General features: G+C 54.9%; 1 protein-coding gene across 2 annotated transcripts; it reads left to right on the top strand.

Annotated features, from left to right (window-relative positions):
* Window positions 1-301: 301 nt before the first annotated feature.
* FBXO41 (F-box protein 41) lies at window positions 302-26,958 on the top strand. 2 transcript variants are annotated; one of them, XM_009565734.2, is made up of 13 exons: window positions 302-778; window positions 3,363-4,291; window positions 10,432-10,660; window positions 11,595-11,674; window positions 11,778-12,085; window positions 12,230-12,471; window positions 12,883-12,998; window positions 13,237-13,389; window positions 15,445-15,540; window positions 16,715-16,833; window positions 17,054-17,212; window positions 17,937-18,052; window positions 19,558-26,958. In XM_009565734.2, exons 2-13 carry the CDS (start codon window positions 3,570-3,572, stop codon window positions 19,618-19,620), a joined length of 2,403 nt encoding a protein of 800 aa, XP_009564029.1. In that variant the 5' UTR covers window positions 302-778; window positions 3,363-3,569; the 3' UTR covers window positions 19,621-26,958. The 2 variants fall into 2 exon arrangements, with proteins under 2 accessions (XP_009564029.1, XP_053922196.1); XM_054066221.1 differs by lacking the exons at window positions 15,445-15,540; window positions 16,715-16,833; window positions 17,054-17,212; window positions 17,937-18,052; window positions 19,558-26,958 and adding an exon at window positions 13,653-14,673.
* Window positions 26,959-27,119: the final 161 nt, after the last annotated feature.

Here is a 27,119-nt window from a genome sequence, read left to right as displayed (position 1 = left end):
ACCGGCTGCCCCCCCTTTCTCCCTTGGAAGATGCTCCGAGATGATTCCAGCTGGGAGCTTGCCAGGAGCAGGGGCTTGGCTGAGAGTGGGGCAAGGGTGGGATTGGGGGCACAGGAGATGCAGGATGAGGCCGGCACCTGCCGCATGGCAGCAAGGCCCATGTTCGTGGGGAGACAGGCAGAGGGAGCTGTGAAGGAGGAAAGCGGCAGAGAGAAACAGTCCGGGCTCAGGCTGCAAAGGAGGAGGAAGCGGCTGCTAACGCTCACCCTCCCTCCTTCCCTCCATCCCTCCTTCCCTCCTTCCCTCCATCCCTCCCTTCACCATGCGGAGCCCCCCTTGAGCCCCACAGCCCCCCTGAGGGCTTGCTTTTCCCAGGGTGCCCAGCAACCCTCGCCCTCCTGCCACCCCTGTGGGGCCTTCAGCCTCTGCTCCCTTCCTCCTCATCCTCCTCCTCCTCCTCCCACAGCCACCACCCTCCCTCCTTCCCCAGGGCCTGGCTGGCATGGAGGTGCTGGCTGCAGGGAGCCGGATGCTTCCCGCTGCTCCTGCCTCCTGCCTGGGCTGCATCCCTCTCGCCCAGCATCCTTCCTCGACAAAGCCCTGAGCCGCTCAGCAGCCTCCTCCTTTGTGCAGCGGAGCGGGTGTGCGTGCTCCGTCACCCCCTCGTAGCCCCCCAGCTCGCTCCGCTCGGTGGGGACGGTGGCGGCTGGCGGGGAAGCAGGAGAGATGCTGCCCTCGCCGGAGGAGCCACACGCGGGAGGTTGGCGGCGAGACGCAGGTATGGGGCGAAGCGGGATGCTGTGCCGGGAGGTGGTGGCTTGTCCCTAGGCTGCTCCTCACTCGGGGTCCCCAGGGAGCAGGGGGGGATGCAGTGGGGACAAAGCCACTGCCAGGAGCACCGTCTGCTCCTTGCTCCAGGTGCTGGGGGGGGGCTACGTGAACCCTGGCTTTCCATACCCACCTTCCCCAAGCTTCCTGCACCTCATCCCAAGCCACTTTTGCCCACCGTGGTGCCCTCACCTCATCCTTTCCCAACCCGCTGCCATTGCAGCCCCAGCTGGGGAAGGATGGGGACCAGCGAGCACACGGCATTGGCAGCATCCTCCACCCCACCAGCATCCTCCACCCCACCAGCATCCTCCACCCCAGTAGCATCCTCCATCACCCCGGTAGCATTCACCACCTCCATCCCTTTTCTCCATCCTCCTTTTCCCTCTTCAACCAGGCAGTGGAGCTGCCTGCTGGTAGGGGTTTTTTTTTTGGGGGGGGGGGAGGAGGAGAGTGGAAGGCAGGAAAAATGTTAAACAATGCGAAGAAAGGATCCATGATGAATCGCAGGTAGCGATGCTGAAGCAGCTCGGGGATGCGTTTTACCCGCTGCTGCAACCGGGAGCCTTTCCCAGCTCCAGATGCTGGGAATAAAACTCCGGCTTTATTAGCGTGGCCACCGTAGTAATGACTCTGCTAATAATTTCCTTAAATCCTGGTCATGGATGGGAGGAAGAAGAGATTCAGTGGTCAGGATAGGACCTGCCCAGGACAGGGACTGGGTAATTGTGTGTGTTTGGATGTAGCTGGGCCAGATCCTGCCTTGGCTGGGAAAGACAGATCAAGGCTGATCAGGGACCCCGGGAGACGCGGGCAGGGATCCAGGCCTGAGATATCGTAGCACGATGCTGTGGCTCCATCCCTACAGCGGAAAAAAAAGCGCTTTCTCATCCCATCGGCAGCCACCGAAGTTGCCGGTGGTGCTTTGTGCTGGTGGTCACCCAGGTGGGGTGAAGGTGCAAAGGTGCATTTTGTAACGACTCCCAAAACACAGCTGGGTAGCTCCAGAAACCCTCCCAGCACATCTTCTTCTTGGGTTTTTTTTGCATGGATTTTTTGCCTTTACTGATTTTTCTCTAAAAATATGGTCTCCCAGACCTCACGGCCCCCTTGTGACCTCCAAGGGGAGCACTCAGCCATGGGGACGAGCACAGATGGAGGGTTTGGTGGTGGTTTAGTTGGTGGTTATGGGGTACAGAGGGGCTCAGAGAGGTTTTGGGGTGGTGGGAAGAGCCCTTTGTGGGATATTACAGAGGGATGAGCAAAGGGTGCTTCCATCCATGGGTGCTTTGGGATGAAAGCGCTGCAAAAATGCACCCCGACAGGTTCTTGTGCCTCCTAGGTTGGAGGAGACCATGGCAACCTGGGAGGCTGCCCAGGGAGGTGGTGGAGTCCCCATTACTGGAGGTGTTTAAATGTCAGGTAGATGAGGTGCTCAGGGATCTGGTTTAGTGGTGGGCAGGTACGGTTGGGCTTGATGATCTCAAAGGTCTTCTCCAACCTAATGACTCTATGATTCTATCACCTCCCAGGCTGGATTTTTGCCAGCTTATCCTATTTCACAAAAGTGGGGTTTTCCTCCCTTGATGTCTCCAAGGGTTTTGTGAGTGAGAGATAAACCAGGTCCCCACAGGAACCCTCACTTGGCTGAGCGCAGGAAGCCACCAGGTCCTCTGTGTCACCAGGAGAGGACAACGAGGGGGTGCCTCGGACTGGAGAGGATCTGCAATGAGAGCCAGTGGCTGTAGTGAGGGGCTGGAGAAGTAATTAATCCTGCTGTGAGGCTGTATGGGCTCATCTAGCAGGACTGGGTCACCCTCTACTTGGAGGAGGTGGCTCCCAGCACTCCATCCCCAGCATTAGACACAGCCCCGGCACAGTAGGTGCTCATCATGTGGTGGTTGGGCAAGAAAGGATATGGGTCACCCTTCTGTGGCAAGCTCGGGGTGGATGGAGAGAGATTCCCCATGGATTGTCCACCTTCCTAATATCTGTACTGCTCCCAGATGGTTGTGAACCTTCCCAGTAATTGTGAACCTTCCCAATGGTTTGTGGATCTCCCCAAGGATTGTGGATCTCCCCAAGGATTGTGGACATCCCCAAGGATTATGCACCTTCCCAAGGGGTGGAAAACCTTCCTAATGGTTATGGACCTTCCCAAGGCTTGGAAACCTTTCCATGGGTTGTGGAGCTTTCCAAGGCTTGTGGATGTTGCCAAGGTTTGTGCACCTTGCCAAAGGTTGTGGAATTCCCCAAGGGTTGAGTGTCTTCCCAAGGGATGTGGAGCTTCCCCAAGGTCGTGAGTCTTCCAAAGGGTTGTGGAGCTTCCCAGACGTCGTGGGTCTTCCCAAGGGTTGGTTGTCTTCCCAAGGGTTCTTGAGCTTCCCAGAGTTTGTGGGTCTTTGCAAGGGTTGTGCATGAGTGGAAGGAACATGGGAGGGGAGGGTGGAAGCAGAGAGGGCACCAAGAAGGACGAAGGAGAGACTTTTGGGGACCCACTGTCCCTGTATCACTAACCCCGCTATCTCTTCCAGCTCCCGGCACCGGCCCATGCTGACACCCCCTCCAGAACTGCCGTACCCTCCACTTCCATCCCAAGCCTCTCAATTCACCATGTCCCAGCAGAGCTGTGGCCCAACCAACCAGGACTCCCAGACCTATCCCGTGTGCCACTGGTCCATGCATCCCACGTCATGAGCGAAGCCGTACAGTTCCCCTGTGTCGGGGCGCGTAGCTGAGGGATGGCCTCGCTGGACCTGCCCTACCGGTGTCCGCGGTGCGGGGAGCACAAGCGCTTCCGCAGCCTCTCCTCACTGCGGGCGCACCTGGAGTACAACCACACCTATGAGACCCTCTACGTCCTCTCCAAGACCAACAGCATCTGTGATGCCGCCGTCTTCCCCTTGGCCGCCGACGGGGCCTTGCTGACGCCGGCTGCCCGGCGGGACTACTTTGAAAGCACCTCCTTCCAAGGCAAGGATCAGCGCTTCTCCTGTGACCTCGTTCCTGCCGAGGAGTTGGAGCCCGCCCCATCTTCTTCTCCCTCGCCCCGCTATGTCCATGAGATCGAGATCCCTCTGACGGAAATCTTCACCCGGAGCAAAGCCGTGGCGCCGGCCCCCACACCACCAGCCACGATGGACAGTGCCTACGAGGAAGGCTTGGCTCGCCTGAAGATCCGCGCCTTTGAGAAGCTGGAGGTGGATAAGCGGTTGGAGAAACTGACGGAGGAGGTGGAGCAGAAGATCGCCTCGCAGGTGGGCCGGCTCCAGGTGGAACTAGACCGCAAGAGCTCGGAGCTGGAGAAAGCCAAGCAGGAGAGCCTGCGGCTCAGTCGGGAGAAGCAGGAGCTTGAGGATCGGGCATCTGAACTGTCCCGCCAGGTGGACGTCAGTGTGGAGATGCTGGCTTCCCTCAAGCAGGACTTGGTGCAGAAGGAGCAGGAGCTCACCCGCAAGCAACAGTGAGTCCTTTGCCCCTTATGCTGACTGCAGGGAGGGAGGGAAATCAGTCCCCGATGGCAAACCCCAAGAGCCCAACACCATCACCAAACCCTCAGACCAAGCGCTAGGACACAGGCCCCTTGGCAGTGACCATTAGTACCATCACGCATCAGGTTTAACATCTTCTCCCATGTGGGCAGAGTCCACATAGACCTGAGCCTCTCCATGTCCATGACCCACCTGGATCACATCATGTCATACCTTGTCCCAGAGCCACCTAGTGTCCCCAGGACAAGACCAGGCTGGGATTGCACATGGCCATCCTGCTGTCTGGCCAAGGAACATGGTGGTGGCCATGTTGCTGCAGCCCATATCTAGGGGCAAAGGGTCTTCCCCAAATCAGGGCTGAATCATCTACTCTGGCTCCAGCACTGAATCATCCAGCCCTGTACAACCTGAGCAACCCCATTGACCTGTCCCATGGTCATAACCATGAGAGGAGCCAGCCTGGTCCTGCCCAGTTGAGGGTTCTCCTCCCAGGAAGGTGGTAGAGCCCAAGCAGTATGACCTCCATCTCCTGTTAGGACCATGACACTGTCATCCTCATTTTCATCCCATGTCCCTCACTCAACACCCCTTTCCCACCCCAGCACTGCTCCTGCGTTTCCCTCCAGTCAAGCATTGGGTCGTTTTGCCAACTGATGTCACTCAGCCAAATAGACCTTAGAATCATAGAATGGTCTGAGTTGGAAGGGACCTTAAGGATCACCTAGTTCCAAGCCCCATGTCATGGGCAGGGACATCTCACTAAATCAGGCTGGCCAAGGCCACATCAGACCTGGCCTTGGACACCTCCAGGGATGGGGAAGCCACAACCTCCCTTGGCAACCTGTTCCGGTGTCTGACTACTCTCATGGTGAAAAAAACTCTTCACCATGTTCCTCTAGAGTTTCTTAGCAAAGCTGAAGGCCGCTCAGGGCTCCAGAAAGTCAGTGAGAAGCAGGATAATGGGGAACAGTCATTGTCATGCTGGGCTGGGAGCACTGGTGGGATTCCTCAAGGATCTGCCTTGATCCCCACCATCCTCAAGACATTCAGTAATGGCTTTGACTCCAAAGTAATGGCTTCAGCTCAGAAAGAAAGTTCACAGGGTTTGCTGGTGGTGAGGATGATTCTGGGGAGAGGAGCAGGATGATGCTTGGGCAGGGCAGGAGCAACACCTCTTGGCTTGGATGCATGTGTACAGGACAGGCAATGGGGATGTTTCGGGCTACCATCAGCTGCCTCGTGGGTGTTGTCCAGGGGCATCTTAAAGGTGTGTGGTGGTAGAATGAGGACCAACTAAATGGTCAAGTCTGGAGCAGGGCCTGGAGAGATGTGAAAGAGGGCAGACAGAGCGTGACTTATGGGTCAAATGCATCTTCGTATAATCACAGAATGGTTTGGGTTGGAAGGGACCTTAAAGCCCATCCAGTTCCACGTCTCTGCCACGGGTAGGGACACCTCCCACTGCATCAGGCTGCTCAAAACCCCATCCAACCTGGCCTGGAACACTTCCAGGGCTGGGGCAGCCTGGGCAATGTGGGCCAAGGCCTCACCACCCTCACAGGAAAATATTCCTTCCTAAGGTCTCATCTCAGGCTCCCCTCTGGTGGAGCCTGGACACTGTTGCCACCTAAAAACCTGGGTTTGTACCCCAAAATTACCTCCTGGAGCTCCCGTTCCTTAGACAAACCCTCCTGCCTCTTGGCTATCCCCATCAGTCCCCAAACTCCTCCAGTCAGAGCAATAAAATCCTTTACGAGATTGCAGAGGAAATGCATGAAGAGCTGATAAGAGATGTTTTTTTTCCCTCAGCGTAGGGAAATCACCATTTTCAGCACCAAAGCTTATTTCATGCTTCCCCAAGAACAAAACATTGCCTGGGATATTTCCCATCCCTGCCAGCTCCAAAACACCACCAGGCTGTTGTCCCGATGGGATCCTTTTTGTTCCTGGGCTCTCTTTGCTTTGCCAGGGATATTCCTCAGCCTTGCCAGCTCCAAAACACCACAGGGCTGTTGTCCCCATGAGATCCTTTTTGCTCCTGGGCTCCGTTTGCTCTGCCAGGGTGTTTTTCCACCCGGTCGGTGCTGGTGATAACTATCAGCATCATCTTACACCTGTCGTGTCAGCATCCCATTTGCCTTCCAAATCTCCCGAGTCTCCTCGCCAGAAGCCTTCCCCAAAACATTACCAGGGAGCTCCCAACTCACCCTGCAGATGGCAGCTTGGGGGGCACTTAATTGGTAATTATACGGTGATTAATTAATAATCAGCGACAGGAATTCGTTCGCTAAGGGCTGCGCCCTCCTTTTCTTTGGTGTTGCTGTGAGGATCAGTGTGATCAGGGGGTGCAGTCGGGTGTGCGCAGCTGAGGGGGTATGGCTGGGTGTGCACAGTCGTGGAATCACAGAATGGTTTGGATTGGAAGGGACCTTAAAGCTCATCCAGTTCCAACCCCCTGCCATGGCCAGGGACACCTCCCACTGCATCAGGTTGCTCCAAGCCCCATCCAACCTGGCCTTGGACACCTCCAGGGATGGGGCAGCCACTACTGCTCTGGGCATCTTGGACCAGGGTCTCTCTATCCTCATTGTGAAAGAATTCTTCCTTATGTCCAGCCTAAACCTACTCCTCTCCAGTTTATACCTGTTACCTCTCATGCTATCACTCCAAGCCTTTGTGAAGTTCCTCCCCAGCTTTCTTGTAGCCCCTTTCAGGTACTGGAAGGTTGCTATAAGATCTCCTCAGAGCCTTCTCTTCTCCAGTCAGGTGTGCACAGCTGCGTTGTGCATGGTCAGGTGGGCACAGTTGGGCGAGCATTGTCAGATGTGCGTGCTGGGGTTTGCACAGTTGGGTGTGCGTGCTTGAGTGTGCATGTTCAGATGTTCTCAGTCGGGTGTGCATGGTCAGCTGTGCGCAGTTGGGTGTGCATTTCTGGATGTCAGTGTCTGGGTGTGCACGGTTGAGTGTGCACAGTTCAATATGAGTTGTTGGGTGTGCACAGCTGGGTGTGCGCAGTCCCAGGTGGATGGTTGGATGTGAGCGGTTTGGTCTGCACAGCTGGGTGTGAGTGGTTGGGTGTGCGTGGTTGGGTGTGCACAATCAAGTATGTGCAGTTCAATATGGGTGGTTGGATGTGCACAGCTGAGTGTGCGCAGTCTTGGGTGTACGTGGTTGGCTGTGAGTGGTTTGGTCTGCACGGCTGGGTGTGAACAGTCAAGTGTGCGCAGTTTGATATGAGTGGTTGCGTGTGCACGGTCATGTGTGCACAGCTGAGTGTGAACAGTCTTGGGTGCGCATGGTTGGATGTGAGCAGTCGGGTGTGCACGGTCAGGTGTGCACAGTTGGGTGTGTGCACAGCTGAGTGTGTGCGATTCGATATGAGCGGTTGGGTGTGCACAGTTGGGTGTGCGCAGTCTCGGGTACGCATGGCTGGATGTGAGCTGTTTGGTCTTCACAGTTGGGTGTTCACAGCTGGGTGTACATGGTTGAGTGTGCACAGTTGGGGGTGCACGTTTCGAAATGAGCAGATGGGTGTGCACAGTTGGGTGTGCATCATTTTGGCTGTGCATCATTGGATGTGAGCAGTTTGGTGTGCACAACTGGGAGTGCATGGTGGGATGTGCATGGTTGGATGTGCACAGTCGAGTATGAGTGGTTTGATATGAGTTGTTGAGTGTGTACAGTTGAGTGTGCGTGGTTTGATATCAGTGATTGAGTGTGCACAGCCGAGTGTGAGTGGTTTGATATGAGTGGTTGAGTGTGCACAGTCGAGTGTGCGTGGTTTGATATGAATGGTTGGGTGTGCACAGTTGGGTCTGTGTAGCTAGATGTGAGTGGTTGGGTGTGCATGATCGGGTGTGCGCAGTCCTGGTGTGAGCAGTCTCAGACGTGCATGGTTGGATGGGAGCGGTTTGGTCTGCAAAATTAGTTGTGCACAGTCGGGCGTGCACAGTCAAGCATGCGCAGTGAGATGTGCACAGTCGAGTGTGTGTTGTTCGATATGAGTGGTTGGGTGTGCACCATCTTGGGTGTTCATGGCTGGATGTGAGCAGTTTGGTGTGCACAGCTGGGTGTACGTGGTTGAGTGTGCACAGTTGGGGGTGCACAGTTCAATATGAGTGGATGGGTGTGCACAGTTGGGTGTGCATCATCTTGGATGTGCATCATTGGATGTGAGCAGTTTGGTGTGCATGGTGGGATGTGCATGGTTGGGTGTGCATAGTCGGGTCTGCATGGTTGGGTGTGCACAGTTGAGTGTGTGTGGTTTGATATGAGTGGTTGGGTGTGCATGATCAGGTGTGAGCAGTCTCGGGTGTGCATGGTTGGATGTGAGCGGTTTGGTCTGCAAAATTAGTTGTGCACAGTCGGGCACATGCAGTTGGATATGCACAGTTGAGTGTGTGTGTGGTTCGATATGAGTGGTTGGGTGTGCACAGTTGGGTGTGTATCATCTTGGGTGTCCATGGTTGGATGTGAGCAGTTTGGTGTGCAAAATTAGTTGTGCATGGTCAGGTGTGCACAGTTGGGTGTGCGTGGTTCAATATGAATGGTTGGGTGTGCACAGTTGGGTGTGCGCAGTCTCAGGTGTGCACAGTTGGGTGTGCACAGTTTACTCTGCACAGCTGGGTGTGCATGATTGAGTGTGCACAGCTGGACGTGCACAGCTGGATGCTCCCAGTTGAGCATGCACACACCGGGCGTGCAGAGTTGGGTTTGCGCATCTGCAGGGCTTTGTGGTGCTGAGCAAAAGTGTGAGAGTGGTCGTGCACATGTGCGTGTGCACAATGGGTGTGAGGGTGTGTGACCGCCTGTGCCTGGTGGGTGTGCATATTCCTGCATGTGTGTCAGGGTGCGCATCTGTGTTTGCTTTCATGATGCTTGAGCACGTAAGGTGAACCCTGCCCACCCGCAAATTCAAAGCCCCCACTAATTAAGTTGTTAATGAGGGAGCCAGGGCTCTGCAAGCTCTGGGCTAAGTGAGGCATGGGACAACACAGGGTTAAAGACTTCAGGTTGCTCTCGCATTCTACCCCAAGTGAGACAGGGTACCACCATCATCCTTCTCCACTGTCCTACCACACCAATGTAGAATAGTTTGAGTTGGAAGGGACCTTAAAGGTCATCTAGTTCCAACCCCCTGCCATGGGCAGGGACACCTCCCACTGGCTCAGGCTGCCCAAGGCCCCATCCAACCTGGCCTTGAACACCTCCAGGGATGGGACAGCCACAACTTCCATGGGCAACCTGGGAAGTTCAACATCATCATCATGAAGTGCTTAGGGATATGGTTTAGTAGTGGACAGGTAAAGTTGGGTTTGATGGTCTCAAAGGTCTTTTCCAACCTAATAAGTGTACAATCCCCCTCCCTCTGCTCTGTCCCACCCATGGGCCTGACCCCAGTCCTGGGAGCGAAGGCTCGAGCTCGATATGCGAAGGTGCTGGGGACATCAGCCCTCCTAAATAATGTGGCCACAGCCACCCTGCATGCTGGGAGCATTCTCTGGTCCACGCTCTGAGCTGAACCATGGCCAGGAGCCATCCAGGCTGGCACAGACCCAATCTGGGCTGACGATGGAGTGGTCCATAGAATCATGGAATTGTTAAGGTTGGAAAAGACCTCTAAGATCATCCAGTCCAACTGTCAGCCCAACACCACCGTGTCTACTAAACCATGTTCTGAAGTGCCACATCGACATGTTTTTTGAACCCCTTCAGGGATGGGGACTCCACCACTTCCCTGGGCAGCCTCTTCCAATGCTTCACCACTCTTTCAGTAAAGACCTTTTCCCTAATATCCAATCTAGACCACCCTTGGTGCAACTTGAGGCCATTCCCTCTTGTCCTATCTCCTGTTACTTGGGAGAAGACATCAGAGCCCACCTCGCTTCAACCTCCTTTCAGGTGGTTGTAGAGACCAATAAGGTCTCCCCTCAACATTCTCTTCCCCAGGCTGAACAGTCCCAGGTCCTTCAGCCACCCCTCATAAGGCTTGTTCTCCAAATGTACGTGAGCACCCTTGAGCCCCCACCCCAGCTCGCAGACAGGGATAGAAGTTCTCAACAGGGATGGGTGGGGAAGGATTGGGTTGTCCCTCACTGGTCCCTCCATGCAGGGAGGTGCTGCAGATCGACCAGTTCCTGAAGGAGACGGCTGCCCGCGAGGCCAACGCTAAGGTTCGCCTCCAGCACTTCATCGAGGAGCTGCTGGACCGAGCGGACCGGGCTGAGAAGCAACTCCAGATCATCAGCAGCAGCTGTGGCACCACCCCAAATGGCAGCCTGGGACGCTGCGGCACGCCAGGAGCCAAGGCTGCCGGCCGACCGGTACCTCCACGAGCACAGGCACGGGCACCCCGGTGGCTTCGGGCATCATAGAATCTTAGAATCACAGAATAGTTTGGGTTGGAAGGAAATTTAAAGATCATCCAGTTCCAACCCCCTGCCATGGGCAGGGACATCCCACTGGATCAGGCTGCCCAAGGCCCCATCCAACCTGGCCTTGAAACACCTCCAAGGTTGCGGCATCCACAACCTCCCTGGGCAACCTGTTCCAGTGCCTCAGCACCCTCATGGTGAAGAAATTCTTCCTTATGTCTAGCATCACCCATGTGGCTTCTCTGATGGTTACAAAGGGTTGAGTGGGGAGGTGTAGGGACCCCCATTTCCTTCTTGTGAGGAAATGGATCATCCTGGGGAGGGGATCCCACGGAGTTGTTTCTTGGTGGGTCTGTATTTCCATGACAAGCATGAGCAGGGTGTTGGAGCAATGCTGGAGATGCTCTTCTGCATCCTGTTTGGGGATGGCTCACCCCAAAATACGTCTGGTGCTGGATGGGTTCTCGGGGTCATCTCCTTCGGCTGCATCACGTGCATGTTGGGTTTGGCAACACTGAGTCCTCTTAGAGTCATGGAATGGTTTCGGTTGGAAAGTACCTTAAAGCCCATCCAGTTCCAACTCCCTGCCATGGGCAGGGACACCTTCCATTGGCCCAGGCTGCTCCAAACCCCATCCAACCTGGCCTTGAACACCTCCAGGGATGGGGCAGCCATGACTTCCCTGGACAATCTGTTCCAGGGCCTCACCACCCTCATCGTGAAGAATTTCTTTCTAGTGTCTGATTTAAATCTTTAAAGCCATTCCCCCTCATCCTATCACTCCAGGCCCTTGGAAAAAAGTCCTTCCCCAGCTTTCCTGGATCCCATTCAGGATGGAATCATAGAATGGTTTGAGTTGGAAGGGACCTTAAACATCATCTCTTGTTCTATCTCCCCGCAGAGAGACCGGCACCCGGGGCCAGGAGCAGCCGTGCATGGCCCCTATGGTGTGGCCAACCAGCGCTCCTCCTCCAGCACGGGGTGAGTCCAGTTTGGGATTTTAATGGGATGCTGGTTTTTGGTGGGGCAAGGGGCTGGTGGGAACATCCTAGTGAGCGCTTAGGCCAAGCGTCCCTGTCTCCAGCGCCTCGAGCCGGGTGAAAGCTGTGTCACAGAGCTCGGGCTGCTACGACAGTGACAGCGCAGAGCCGTGTCCAACCGATGACACCACCGATGGGCATCCCTACTTTGCACGGGACGGCGCCCGGGGCTCGGGGCTGCGCCGACAAGCCATCCAGAACTGGCACCGCCGGCCCTATCGCAACAGCACCGAGGGCGAAGAGGGCGACGTCTCCGACGTGGGCTCTCGCACCACCGAGTCGGAGGCTGAGGGCTGGGAGCCGGAGGCACCCGGATCCGCATCATCCCGACCTGCCAGCTGCCGGCTGACGGGTGAGACCATGCTGGGATCTTCTGGTGAGGTGGGAGGATGGGGAGGATGGAAGGTGGGGAACGGCTCCTTGGCTCCACAAGGACCATCCCTTCCCCACCGCCTTCTCTGGCTCCTGGTGGCAACGGATGGTGGGTGTCTCACAGCCAGGACCGAGGGGCCCGGGAGCAAGGTGGGCCGCCTGGAGAGGGGCAGCCCTGGCCACTCCAGCGAGGTGATCAGCCCCGAGATCCTCAAGATGCGGGCGGCTCTTTTCTGCATCTTCACCTACCTGGACACCAAGACCCTGCTGCGGGCGGCTGAGGTGTGCAAGGACTGGAAGTTCGTGGCCCGGCACCCGGCCGTGTGGACACGGGTGCTGCTGGAGAACGCCAGGGTGTCCTCCAAGGTACGAGGGATGGGGATGGCACTGCCTGGGGTGAGACCTTTCCTCCTGAAAGGTGAAGCTGTGCAAGCATCTCACTTGGATTGATTGTCACACTGCTATGGACGCAGGGATGTGGGTGCAGAGGTGCTCACATCAGTGGGTGGATGCATTGCACGTTCACACATGCGCACTTGAGCTCACGTGTGCACGGGTTTTCATGTACTTTCATGGTCACACTTGTGGTTTTGTTGTGCTTTTGCATGACCTCCAACGTGGATGTTCACATATTTAAGGCATGCATATGTCTGTGCATGCTGAAACACGTGTGTGCTGTGGGGTGTGTGCATGGATCTGCCCAAGACAGCCAAGGATGGGTGACGTGGAGCACACCAAAGGTGTCCCCCTGGGTGACGGCCACCCCTGTCCCCCCAGTTCCTGGCCATGCTGTCTCAGTGGTGCACCCAGATGCACTCCCTCACCCTCCAAAACCTCAAGCCGCGACAGAGAGGGAAGAAGGAGAGCAAGGAGGACTACATGAAGAGCACACGGTGAGTCCCGTGTCCCAGGTACCCTTCTCCCACAGCTGGAGCTGCTGATCCTCAGGGATGATGATGTTCCATGAGCCCCAACGTCTCATTTTCACCGATGGATGATCATCACACAACAGCTCCTGCTGTGGGGTTTGGGCTTCCCGGAGACATCCGTGGGACACATCACTACCCTGAGGTGGCCATGGGGAGTGTGAGCGTGGGTGCTCGTGCCTGACCCTGCCTCCATCCCTGGCAGGGGTTGCCTGGAATCCGGGCTGGAGTCCCTGCTGAAGGCCACAGGCAGCAACTTGCTCATCCTCCGCATCTCGCACTGCCCCAACGTGCTGACGGACCGCTCGCTCTGGCTGGCCAGCTGCTACTGCCGGGCCCTGCAGGCTGTCACGTACCGGTAAGGATGACCACCAACATCCACTCCTGCCCATGGGGGTTCATGGGATTGCCTGACTGAGGAGCAGGCTGGGAACATCCATTGGATGTGCTGAGATTCCTCTGATACTCATCCCCATTCCCCGTCAGAACAGAGACCATCTGGCAAAGTACTCACCTTTCCGTGTCCCCAGCCCAGCAGCAGCCCCAGTGTCCCCAGCGCAAGCTGTCCTTGAACCTTTCATCCTCTTCTGGCATGTTCCCATGCAGATATTTCCCTTCCAGCTTCATTCCCACCATCCTGTTATCGATCTCGCCCCAGCTGGAGGCATCTTGGTATGGGGACACTGCTTTATGTTAGAGAACGGTGAAGGAGAGATGCACCAACACCAGGACCCAGTGAGGTCCATCTGACTCTCACCCCCTAATGATGGCTTCTAATGAGGAGAAGAGACCTCAGGGTCCCTCTCTCCTAGGAGGAAGGAGCAGTTCTGCCATGGGCTTGCAAGGGGCCAACTTGGAAGCTTTGCCCAAGAGCAAAGACGCAAGGCTCATTGTAGTGTGGGTCCTGGAGGAGATTGTGACTGCTCCTTCATCTTGGAAACCTTCTGAAGAATCTCTGCCTCCCATAGAGACAGGATTCGGCTTTCCTAGACTCTCAAGGAGTTTCCTTGCTCCACTGTGTCCTGCACTTCAGTCTCTGCATCCATTGCAATCAACTACAGCCCATGGGTGTCCTCACCCAGCCCAGGGTGGACAAACCTTCAGGTGGGAAAGCACACCCAGCCAGTTCCTCCATAATGGACTAAGCACTCGGACGTGGCGCTGATCTGGGAATCGCACACCGTGAGGCTGCTCAGTGCTGCCGAGTTTAACCCGAAGACACCTCCATCAGTCCTTCCAAGGGCATCAGAGCAAGCTCCAGCGCTCCTGGCACGTTGCTAACCTGTGACTCTGACTCATGCTCCAATTAACCTGCCGTGCTCGCAAGGGGGTCTTGGCAGGCATCTTCAGTGGAGAGGTGTGAAACGCTCAAGGTAACACCCATCGCTTATTTTTAGGCTTGCCTGAAGTTTCAAAGTAGGTCATTGAGAGTCAAGGAGTGCGGCCTCCGTGTTTGAGAGGGAGCCCAGTGCGATGAAGCAGCAGGGACCTCTGTCTGGGCTGGCAGCATCACGATGATGCTCTCTGACATCTCTTTTCCAGCGACTTGGTGCAGGGAGCCGACAGCATCATCGAAAGCTCCTCTGAGCCCGTGGCTCAGACGTTGGGTGGCCGGCAGCGTGGCTGCACCCAAGGAGTGCCATGACTCACAATAAACCTACACCTCTTTCATGTCCCTGCATGAATCTGGAAGCATCGCATGAAGTCTGTTTTGACACCTCCAAAAAGACCAAGGAGGAGCCCACAGCAAACCTCGGCAGCGACGTTTGGCCAACAGCCACCTACGGATGTGGTAGCACAACCTCAAAGTTGGTACAGAGGCCATGGAGCATCCACTCCCCTTGGCTGGAAGATGCCATCCATTAACTGAAACATCTTTACCACCTCCTGGCACCTTCGCTGTCCCGGCTGGGCAGGTGGTGAGGGAAACCAACCCAGTGAGATCTGCAGGGACGTTATATTTGTTCTGCAAGGGTACACGGCCTGGCAGTCAATCACTTGCCACCTTTGCATCTGGAAGACTTCTGCCTTCACCTTCAACCTCACTTTCAACCCTCAACCTCACCTTCAACTGTCAACCTCACCTTCAACCACCAACCCCACCTTCAGCCTTCAACTTCAGCCTTACCTCCAAACTCATCTTCATTCTCACCTTCAGCCTCATCTTTAGCCTCACCTTCTTCCATTTTTCTTGGCATTGCACATCCGTAGGCACAATACCAGATGGAAATGTCTTCAGCCTTCCTGCATGGGTTGATGTTGGGATGGTCTGGTTCATGGGCAGGTTGTGGGTTGTAAATAATGACCACATTTGTACCTCCAGGTGCAGAGGGCAGCCCCCAGGGCAGCACCACTGCTGATGGGGACCACCACTGCTGATGGCGACCACCACCTGTCCTCTGTGTTTTTTCAGGAGCTCTACAGACCCCGTGGGTCACGAAGTCATCTGGGCCCTTGGAGCAGGTTGCAGGGACATCATCTCCCTCCAGGTCGCGCCTCTGCATCCATGGTAAGAGTCATGGTAGGAGGAGAACAGGATGGGTGTGAGGGGCACCACTGGGCTTGAAAGAAATGGGATGCCAGATTCAGATTTGCTTGGGATGGCCTCATGGGATGAGAAGCGATTCAGTTTGAGATGCCAGTTTGAGAGACTGAGAGCTCAGCCTCATCCCTCCCTGTGAAAACTGGGAGCTGTTGGGTGTAGGCACCTCCCTGCCAAACTTGGAATGTTTCCTGGGAGACTGCTAACACCAGAGACGAAAGAGGAGATGTGATGGGTCTCGTAGGCAACGTTGAACATCACCACTTGTCTGAGCTCCTCACTGCTTGTGTAACAGCAGCCCTGAATGACCTGGATGTTCTCAAAAGGGTGTTGAGTTGCTACTTAGGGAGATGGCTGCAGTTGCTCTCGCTTTGGAAAAGCGTTTTGGAGACATGAGGATGCTGGTGGTTCCCCAACCCACAGCATCTGGGTGATCAGGAGTTCATGGCTCACAGAGCAGGTCACTCAGCTCCATGCCGTGAGGCTGCCTCTTGAGCATTCCTTCTTGTCCTGGAGGCTTCTTGCAGTGTCATATCCCACATCACCCTGGATCGAGGTGTACAAAAGGGGATGTCTCTTAGCAGGAGAAGCTGGATGTCACATCCCTGATGGTTTGTGTCTTCCCCAGGGGGAGAGGCCATGTGGCATGTAGGCTTCTCAGCTTGAGCTAGAGGTCAAGGCTCCTGCTACTGGTTTGATCAGAGCCCAAGGAAGTGGTGGAGTCTCTGTTCCTGGAGGTGTTCAACAAGTGTGTAGACGTGGCACTTTGGGGCATGATTTAGTAGACCCAGTGGTCTTGGGCTGATGGGTGGACTTGATGGACTTAGAGGTCTTTTCCAACCTTAATGAGTTGATGATCACTGAAAGCAACAGAGTTTAGGGCCTGATTCAGATCTCCAGGGGTGGAAGATTTGGGACAGAGGGACACCAGTGAGTGCATGGACCTGCCCTGTCCTGGTTGCAACACAGCCTAGGGTGGTTGCTCAGATGGAGATGTCTGCTCTGGAGACACCTTCTTCCAGTGTGGTGAAACCCAGGTCGGTGGGGTGGGAGAGGTCCCAGCTCCAACACAAGAACACTTGTGATGGAGGGTGAGTTTTTCTGCCAAGCCTCCCCAGCTCTTTCTTCTTCATCTCCCCAGCCAGCAGCCAACGCGTTTCAGCAACCGCTGCCTTCAGATGATCGGAAGGTGCTGGCCTCACCTGCGGGCATTGGGCATTGGAGGAGCAGGCTGCGGCGTCCAGGGACTGGCGTCCTTAGGTAGGCAGCTCTCTTTGATGGGACAAGAGGAAGGAGACCTTGCAGGAGGCAAGGTATACTCCTAGGAGATGCCTCATAGGGATCTCAATGGAGAAGCTCATTCCAAGGGACCATGGGGAACCCTGTCCCTTCTTGCTTCCACCTCCTACCACTCCATTCCCATCAGCTGTCCTCATCCCTTCGCCATGGGACAATGACAGCATGTGCTCTGTCCTTCCAGCTCGAAACTGCATGCGGCTTCAGGTCCTGGAGCTGGACCACGTGGCGGAGATCAACCAGGAGGTTGCGGCAGAGATGTGTCGAGAAGGGCTGAAGGGGCTGGAGATGCTGGTGCTGACCTCCACACCGGTCACCCCCAAAGCCCTGCTGCACTTCAACAGTGAGTAGCTGTAGCAGGGGGCGGGACGTGCATAGCATCATTCATCAGTCAAAAGGTCACCAGTTCTCCAGATCCATGAACCAGAACCTGCCTTCCAGCCTCATCAGCAGGAACCCAGTGTCAACAGTGTGGCGGTTTCTGGGAGCTCCATAGTGGAAGGTTTCTAAGAGGAGATCCAGCAGCCCCTTGTCAAGGATGGGTTCAGAAGAGCTGATCTTGCCTTGGGCCATGGGGAGGACGCAGACACTCCGTCCACGCCTCCCGCGGTGTAATCGAGGCCTCAATGCCTGTGGCACACCTGAGGTTCACCCTGGTGTATCTAAGTTTGGAGTCACACCCTTTGCCAGGACAGGAGCTCCAGAGGAAAAGAGGTCGGCAGGCAGCAGGAGGGTCTGATTGAGGTGCTGTTCCTGGAGGTCATGGCACATGTGAGTGGTTGGACTTGCTGGGAACCCATCGCTCTGGGTGGAAGAGCAAGGGTTTCCCAAGGAGGAGGTGGGACTCCTGAGTTGAGATATGACAAACTGGGACCATCTCACAGACCACCATCCTCCCTATAGAGGTGTTGGTCACCAAGAACGTGTCTCCTCCAACTTTAGGGTCAGGTTTCCCAAAATGCATAGGGACTTAAGGAGTATCAGGTGGGTTTTAGGGTCCATGCCAGCTGTGGGGAGGCTGTCTCCCTAGCAGGTACGGCGAGGCCAGGAGGTATCTCTTCTCGCAGGTGTGTGCCGGAACCTGAAGTCCATCGTCGTGCAAGTGGGCATTGTGGACTACTTCAAGGAGCCCCACAGCCCTGAAGCCAAGAAGATGTTTGAAGAAATGGTGAACAAACTCCAGGTAAAGTATGGTCATATTCAAAGAGTAGTGGTCAATGGCTCAAAGTCCAGATGGAGATCCATGACAAGTGGTGTCCCTCAGGGGTCCGTACTGGGACCGGTGCTGTTTAATATCTTTATCAATGATCTTGACAGTGAGATCGAGTGCACCCTCAGTGAGTTTGTGGATGACACCAGGCTGAGTGGTGTAGTTGCCACACTGGAAGGACAGGATGTCATCCAGAGGGACCTGGACAGGCTGGAGAAGTGGGGCTGTGAGAACCTCATGAGGTTCAACAAGGCCAAATGTAAGGTCCTGCACCTGGGTCGGGGCAATCTCCTTTTTCAGTACATGATGGGGGATGATGTGATTGAGAGCAGCTCTGAGGAGAAGGACTTGGGGTGCTGGAGGAGGAGAAGCTCCACATGAGCCGGCAACGTGCACTCGCAGCCCAGAAACCAACCGTGTCCTGGGCTGCATCCAAAGCAGCGTGGCCAGCAGGGAGGGAGGGGATTCTGCCCCTCTCTTCCTCTCTTGTGAGATCTCATCTGGAATGCTGTGTCCAGTTCTGGAATGCTCAATGTAAGAAGGAGATGGAGCTGTTGGAATGGGTCCAGAGAGGCTACAAAGGTGATAAACCATCTTCCCTATGAGGACAGGCAGAAAGAGTTGGGGTTGTTCAGCCTGAAGAAGAGAAGGCTCCAAGGAGACCTTATAGCGACTTTCCAGTACCAGAAGAGGGCCTACAGAAAGCTGGGGAGGGGTTATTCATAAAGGCGTGTGGAGACAGGACCAGGAGGAACGGGTATAAACCGGAGAGAGTCAGATTTAAGCTAGACTTAAGGAGGAATTTCTTCACTATGAGAGTGGTGAGGCTCTGGCCCAGGTTGCCCAGGGAAGTTGTGGCTGCCCCATCCCTGGAGGTGTTCAAGGCCAGGTTGGATGAAGCCTTGAGCAGCCTGATCCAGTGGGAGGTGTCCCTGCCCATGCCATGGGGGTTGGAACTGGATGATCTTTAAGGTTCCTTCCAACACAAACTATTCTATGATACTATGAAAGGATGGCAATCCCAGGTCATCAGTCTCGTGTCCACTGGGGTCAGTTCAGGACAAGTTCTTGCCCATTGCTGAAGTTCCTCACTAGAGAACCTCTTAGCTCACTGAGGACACGCTGAAGCCTCGCTCTCCATCAGCCACACGTGCCCCTCTAGCTGCACCAAGAGAGGTTTAGATTGGACATCAGTAAAAATGCCTTTACTGAAAGAGTGGTGAAGCACTGGCAGAGGCTGCCCAGGGCAGTGGTGGAGTCTCCATCCCTGGAGGGGTTCAAAATACCTGTAGATGTGGCACTTTAGACATGGTTATGTAGGCACAGTGGTGTTGGGCTGGTGGTTGGACTGGATGATCTTAGAGGTCTTTTCCAACCTTAATTATTCCATGACCTTATGTCCTCTGTCTCCTGGTCAACCTGTGGAGCAGTGAGGCTGCCAGGTCCTGCACCGCCCATGCTCTCTTCTCCTCTTCCAGGCCCTGAGGAAGAGACCCGGCTTCTCCAAGATTTTACACATCAAAGTGGAAGGAGGCTGTTAGACCTTCAGGGAACCACAAAGCACATTCCCTTCTCTGCTTGGCGGAGCCAGCGGCCCTGCAAAACCAAACCCACTGTCCGTTGCTGGACCTGGAGCATGGAGATGCCGGCCCATGAGCAAAAAAACCCAAACTCTTGCAGGCCTTCATGACTGTCGACCAGCGCTCGTCCCCAAGGCCAGCTTGTGGGCAAGAAGGTGCTACTTCTGGAAATATTCCAGCTGCCCAAAGAGGCTGGGCTACGCTCTTTCCCGGGAGGGAAGATGGCTTCAAACCCTCTATAGCTGCTCGTTGCCAAGGATCATTGTTTGGAGAACGTCTTCTTCTTCGAACTCTCTTTCTGGGGAGTTTTTTTGCTGTTGGGTGGTGTGGGAGATGAGGATGGCTCAGCCCATCCCTGGGGGCTCTTTGTAGAGCGCTGGGCTGTGTCATAGCTGGACCATCCCCATCCTCTTTGTGGGCTGGTGGAAGTAGGGGGGGAAGCGGTTGTTCCTCCAGAGGAAACAGTGCCCAACATTCCTGCTCAGTTTCCGCTTGTTTTCATTTCATTTGTTTAACAGAGGGGCACCCAAAGCTGGTGCCCAGGAACCAGCAGCCACCACAGCACAAACCTGGATGGCAAAGCTGCATCTCGGGAGCTGTAGGAGCCAGAGGACATCAGGAGAGATGGTCACTCTCCCAGAGATTTCCAGCCTCACCTCCTCTCCACCCAAACCTGCCAAGGCAATAAACCATCTACTAGATCCTCCTCCACCAGGAAACACGGGTCACGCTTCTGTCCCCATCAACATTCACCTCCCATTCAGGCTTCCTCTGGAGCAAGTTGTCCTATGTGGAGAGGTGGACTGGCATGGGACACACACCTTTGCCATCTCATCACCTTCCTGAGCAGCCTGAAGGAGAAACCCTGGCCAAATTGTCCTGAAACCCAAAGCCGCTGGTGAAAGCACCACCCCAACTGCGCTGGTAGATCCCTTATCTATGGCCACAGCTGGCTGATGAACTCCATTTTCTTTCTTCTGGAGCTCTTCTGCCTGCAAGGACATCATCGCCCTCAAAATTACCCTTCTTTTTCAAAGGTTTTTGAAAGGCATCCAGCAGGGTGAGACATCTCCACCCTCCACCCTGGGGAGATGATGCCAGGAGGTGCCCATCCCATGGGGGACACCCATCGCAGCACTGCCAGCAGCAGGGACACACCAGCCTTAACAACAGCCCCACTTTGAGCCCCAACCAGGCATGCTTGGACCCAACACGCCGAGCTGAGAGGGCCTGATTGACAAAAGCAGATTTTATAGGGTTGTCCTCTTCTCTGGACCATCGTTGGAGGTTTCGCTACCTGTTGCCCAGCATGGCTGCAAGGAGACAGCCATTCCCAGGGCATGTCCTCTTCCAGCAGCACTCTTGGAGTGATGGGCTGTCATGGAGCATCTCCCCAGGAGGGAGAAGGTTGCAGACCCATCGTGGTACCACCTTGCTCATCAGTGGCACAAGAGCTGCAGACCTTGCCCAGGGGCTCCCAACACATCGACAGCCCACGGGGACCCTAATAGAAAATCAAATCTATTCCAAATCACGGAAGCTGGTAGTGGGCAAAAGGCAGCTCCTTGGTCTCCAGCCTCAGAAGAAACCTCAGAAGACCATTTCATTCACCACTCATCCAGTCTATGCTGTCTCCTCCAAAGCAGGGTTGGGTTTTTGGACCATAATCTCCCATCTGAAGCATCTCCGTTCCCCCACGGACGGCAGCATTCCAGGAGAAGGCTGTTCCCTGTATGCACAAAATGCAGGAGCCCAAAAAACCACCTTTGAGAAACTACAGGATCTCATCATGTCCCCATGGGCAGCGTTGGATGAGCATCCCGGCACCAGGGATGAGCTCCTCACCGTGTCCATGGGTTTACCACCACCTTGGGGAGTCTGGGACACAATCCAGGAGCAAGAGGTGCCCCGACCAGCAAAAAAAAAACCACCCAGCAAAGCTACAACCCCTTGGGGACCACCTGGCCCCCATCCCACAAGGTCCCAGCGGAGATGTCACCATTGGAAACAGCGCAGAGACTTGTGAAATTCCCTTAAAGATAAAAACAAAGTAAGTATTTATTTCTATAAAGAAGGAGAAAAAAAAGAAGATTTTAAAGGAAAATTATATACTCAGCATGTTTATACACTCTACGCTTAAAGACTATCGTGTTGGAGAGTCATGTTTGAAGACTGAAGGTGGCTGCTCCAGGATTGCTGCTAGACCGGGCCCAGCCCCGCGTCCTCCAGGCCATGAGGAGGGCAAGGACAGGGTGATGGGAAGCAGGGGGAGATGTGAGGGTCGGGAGGCCCTGGCCCAGGTTGCCCAGAGAAGTCATGGCTGCCCCATCCCTGGAGGTGTTCAAGGCCAGGTTGGATGGGGCTTGGAGCAGCCTGGTCCAGTGGGAGGTGTCCCTGGCCATGGCAGGGAGGTTGGAACTGGATGGGCTTTGAGGTGCCTTCCAGGCCAAATCGTTCTATGATTCTATGAGATGTTGAGGATGCTTAAGGAAACCTTCTGTGTTCGCGAGCAAGGTTGGAGTGGCTGTTGGTGACCACAGTGGTTATGTCTACTGGTGGCTGCAGTGGTGGTGTCTACTAGTGGCTGAGGTGGCCATGTCAGCTAGTGGTTGTGGTAGCCATGTCTACTAGTGCCATTGGTGGTCGTGTCTTCTGGTGGCTGTGGTGGCTATGACTGCTGGTGCCATCAGTGGCTGCATCTACTGGTGGCCGTGGTGTCCATGTCAACTGGTGGCCACAGTGGCATGGAGCGTGGGTAGGTGTGCGATATCCCTGTACCCCCAACGCCGTGAGGGTTTTGGAAGTCACAGCAGGACAAGCTCTGCTGATTTTGGTGCTTTGGTGTCTCACCAAGACCAGACCGAACCAAACCATCCACCTCCCCTTGGGGCATTCCCAAAATGTCCAACTTCTGGCTTAGCAAAGCCACTTTTTTTCCAAATGTCCAGTAATGACAGAAGACCTTGAGCAGGTCCAAGGACTGGAAGATGAAAAATAGAGAGGTTTTCCCATTTTCCTTGATGCTTGGGCTTGGATGGGTCCCTTCCTCCTCCTCTTTAGCTGGGGATGAAGGTGGCTCGCATAGGCTCAGTGGCAATGAGAGCCCTGCGTCTCCCTGGCCCTCCTGGTAGTCACCTGGGTTATTAACAACAACGAGCTCATTAACAGCTCCGTATGTCTTCTGCTGAAATGTCACCTTAATGGTTCCCCCCGCTGCTTCCCAACCCACCAGTGCACATTGACCATTGGTTCTGCCACAAGCTCCCACCATCCATCCTCATCCCTGCGGGATGCTCAGGTGGTGCGGTAGGATTCACCACAGTGGGTTTCAACCTCCTTTCCTCTGGAAATGATGGAGAAATACCAAATCCCTTGGGAAAGCCTTGATATCACGCAGCGTATACAGGTGCCAGGAGGGAAGGGAGCGCTGCAGGGGGAGCTCAACCCCATAGTAGCCCCTAGAGAAGCTCCAGAGGAGCTCTGCGATGACAATCCCCAGCAAAAGCCAGGGCACAGCTGCCCGATTCGGGGCAAGCATCATCAGCGAGTGGCTTTCAGTTGGGTCACGGTGTTGGATGGGTGGTACTGCCAGTTCCTGCTATTCCTGGATCCCATGGGACCAGTTTTGAGGGGATTTATTCCTTTTTTTTTCTAGTGAGTTTGCCCAAAGTTTCCCCATGGCCAATGCACACAACATTCCTCTTCTCTTGAATTTGAGTGCTGGTCAGGGATCTCAAGAGGAACACCACCAGCAAAGCCAACTCAGGGGGCAAATTTATCCCAAATTTGTGTTTTTCTGTCTCACTCCTGTTGGATTTTGCTCATTATCCATCACTCCGAGCTCACAGGAGCCAGGGATGCTCTGGGGACTGGCTGCATCCTCCTGGCTTCAATCTGGGTGAGGGTCCAGGGGTGCAAGGTCTCCAGGAAAAGAAGGAATGCCCCAAGTTGGCTCCATGCAAGGAGATTTTGAAACCTCTTTATCAAGGAAAGAAGGCAAAGAAAAATCTCCCACCTCTTGTCGTGCGGCACGATCCCAGCTGGCACCCACGGCACAGCCATGGCGGGGTCTTGGACCTTCCAAAAAGCTCCAAATTTGGTTAAAACAGAAGGAAAAAGCCCATGGTAAGTGTTGTTAAAGGTTCTTCTCTTGGCTCTTAGAGGAGCCCACCCCAGGAACTGGCACAAAGCCTCTCGGTTTTGGGTCAAAACACTGCAGGTTCATGTGAAGCAAAACAAAAAACCAGTTGGGAATCAGTGCCAAATAGCAAAATGCTTTAAAACAAGGGGGGGAGGAAAAGAAAAACAGGGAGATTTTAGGAAACGGAGATGTTTTGTTGTGAGCGAAGCATCGCAGGGTGGGGTTGCAAGGTGAGCAGCGACGATGCTGGACTTTCCTCATTGATGGGAGGCAAAATAATCCCCATGGTGGGGGTGAAATGGTCCCTTCTGTCCCACCAGCTGTCCTGGTGAGAAGCAGCACGGAGAGAAGGGAAGAAATTCTTCACGCTGAGGGTGGGGAGGTCCTGGCCCAGGTTGCCCAGGGAAGTTGTGGGTGCCCCATCCCTGGAGGTGTTCAAGGCCAGGTTGGATGGGGCTTTGAGGAACATGGTCCAGTGGGAGGTGTCCCTGCCCATGGCAGGGGGGTTGGAACTGGACGGGCTTTGAGGTCCCTTCCAACCCATTCTAGGATTCTATGAAAAACTGCCCAAAAAGCAGGAAAAATGGGATTTTTCTGATCCAGCCTCGGGACAGAGCCCCGTGGAAGGGGAGGACGAGGCAGGCTGGGGCCGGGGACAAGCGGGTGCAATGGTGCGGGCGGGCGGGCTGGCTTTTGGGAAGCGAGCGCGGCAACGCACACTTTGCTTCGAGATAATCAGAGGATGCGCTTCCCCTGGGAAGAGGAAAAGAGTTCCAGGAATCGCAATCATTTCCCTAAAGAACTGCTCGGCGGTGGCATTAGCTCCGGCGAGCGATTCCCGAGGGGCCCCGTCCAGCGTCCTCCCCCCTCCTGAGCGGTAGCGAGTTTGCCTCCTAAGTTATTTTTTTAAACTCTCTATAAATTTAGGTCTATTTTAGTCTTTCGCAGCGATGTGCCAGTGTCTGGAGAACCAAACATCCCTTTTTCCCCTCCCCAATCCCGCAATCCCTTGATGCTAAACAGGGTCCTGGATGCTCGATCCGCCGGAGGATGCTGCCCAGGAGGAGGGGGAGCGGCAGGGATGGGGGCGCAGAGGGATTGAGGGGTTCAGGGGAGGCTCCGGGTGGGTTTGTCGGCAGCAGGGTCCGAGGGCGACCGTGTTTTTAGCACTTTGGTTGGAACTCTCCCCTGTAGACGCACTTTGATGTTGTTGCTTTGAAACTTTGCCGAGTGTAAACCATGTGTATTTAAAGAGTTACAAACAACAAGAGGTGTGTGAAGAGCTATTTCATGACACTGCGTTGAATAAAGACTTGACATTGAGGTGGGGGGGTTCAACTCTGCCCTGGGGCCACACAGAAACAAAGAATCCAGCACCAAACCACCGAGACCAGTTGCTGGTTGGGGCTTACCGGGAGCATCCCCATTCCAATGTCCCTCTCCTCACAGGCACAGGAGCTTCGTGACCCACAGGGTCTATTGGTCCGGTCCCACTGAGCTTACTGGGAGCATCTCTGCTCCTACTTCTCTCTCCTTGCAGGAAGAAGGCTTCTGGGACACGTGGGCTCCATTGGTGCAGCCCCACAGAGCTTACTGGGAGCATCCCTCCTCCAACGCCCCTCTCCCTGCAGGCACAAGGGGTTTTGGACACATGGATTCTGTTGGAACAGTCCCATTGGACTTACTGGGAGCATCCCTGCTCCTACCCCCATCTCCCTACAAGCACAGGGGTTTTGGGACCCACGGGATCCATTGATCCAGTCCCACTGGACTTACTGGAAGCATCCCTGCTCCTATCCCCATCTCCGTGCAGGCACAGGGATTTGGGGACACGTAGGATCTATTGGCCCAGTCCCATCAGGCCAGAGAGACAAAGCGTACATGGAAGCATTTGATCCACCAGAGGCTGTGATGCCGTTCAGGGAGACCTGGACAGGCTGGAAAGTTGGGCAGAGAGGAACCTCTTGAAGATTTACTGAGGCAATTGTAGAGCAATTCAAGAGGAATAACTCCCTGCCCCAGTTCAGGTGAGGGGTTGGACAGCTGGAGAGCAGCTCAGCAGAGAAGAACGTGGGAGTCCCGGACACCAAGGCAAGCATGAGCCAGCGCTATGCCCTCACGGCCAAGGCGATCCTGGGGTTCATGGAGCGTGGGGAGTAGGCAGGGAGGTTTTCCTCACCCTCTGCTCTGCCCTGGTAAGGCCCCATCTGGAATTGTGTCCAGTTCTGGGCTTTCCAGCTCAGGAAAGACAAGGAACCACTGGAAAACCCAGTGGGGGCCACAGAGATGATAAGGGCACTGGAGCATCTCTCTTAGGAGAAAAAGCTGAGATCTAGGTCTGCTTAGCCTGGAGAAGACTGAGAGGGGACCTCATCAGTGTTGATCACTATCTGACAGGCACAGGGCAGGAGGATGGGGCCAGGCTCTTCTCAACATTGCCCAGCCACGGAACAAGAGGCCACGGGCATAAACTGGAACACAGAAGTTCCACCTGGACATGAGCAAAAACTTCTTTCCTGTGCAGGTGACAGAGCACTGGAACGGGCTCCCCAAGGAGGGTGTGGGGTGTCCTCTGCAGAGATCCAAACCTGCTTGGACATGTTCCTGTACAACCTGCTGGAGGTGATCCTGCTTTCGCAGAAGGGTTGGACTGGATGAGCTCTGGAGGTCCCTTCCAACCCCGATCTTTCTGGTATTCTGTGACTTGGGAGCAAAAACTGGTACTGGAGAGCCCAGAAGCGTCAGTGGACAAAGTGGAGGACCTACAGCCCAAAGGAGGGGGCCAAGAGATGTCACTCCCATCCTTTGGCAGTGAAGGCTGATCGTAGACCACAGCAGAGCGAAAAGTTGAGTTTGAACAATTTTGTGCTGAAAAGAAAGCTTCCTGAACAGTCCTGGAAGAAAAAAGCAAATCGAGGAATAAGACAGCTCAGGTGGCTGGAGAATTCCTGGTTCCCAGATTCCAAACTCACAGAGTCGGGAATGGGATTTACAAGTTGGGGAGGGTGCAGCAGCGCTGGGTGCAGGGAGATGGGATCCTGCTGCTATGAGAAAGCCAGGAAGGAATGCATTCCCTCAAATTCCTGCCACTGGAAGGAAACACAGTAAGCCCCAAGAATCTGCCGCCTGCCTTGGGCAAGACCCACCAGCTCCTGAAGGAAACCTGTGCACCACAGGACATGGGATCAGCACCCACAAGACCTGCTTTTCCCCCTCCCAGCCCACAGAGCTGTTTCCCTTGAGAGTGTTCATCTTTAAATGCCACCACTAAGAAACACCGGGAATCTGACCCAAAAGCTGTCAGTTCAGTACAAAACAG

Source organism: Cuculus canorus, chromosome 4, assembly GCF_017976375.1.
Source record: "Cuculus canorus isolate bCucCan1 chromosome 4, bCucCan1.pri, whole genome shotgun sequence".
Lineage (NCBI taxonomy): Eukaryota > Metazoa > Chordata > Aves > Cuculiformes > Cuculidae > Cuculus > Cuculus canorus.
Note: the sequence above shows the minus strand (reverse complement) of the source record. Positions and strands in the feature narration are given on the sequence as shown.

Excerpts from the sequence above, each read along its gene's own strand:
- FBXO41 (XM_009565734.2), top strand. The coding sequence starts at position 3,570 with ATGGCCTCGCTGGACCTGCCCTACCGGTGTCCGCGGTGCGGGGAGCAC. Across the intron at positions 12,999-13,236 it reads GACTACATGAAGAGCACACG|GGGTTGCCTGGAATCCGGGC; the intron begins GTGAGTCCCGTG and ends CATCCCTGGCAG. Across the intron at positions 17,213-17,936 it reads AGCCCTGCTGCACTTCAACA|GTGTGTGCCGGAACCTGAAG; the intron begins GTGAGTAGCTGT and ends CTCTTCTCGCAG.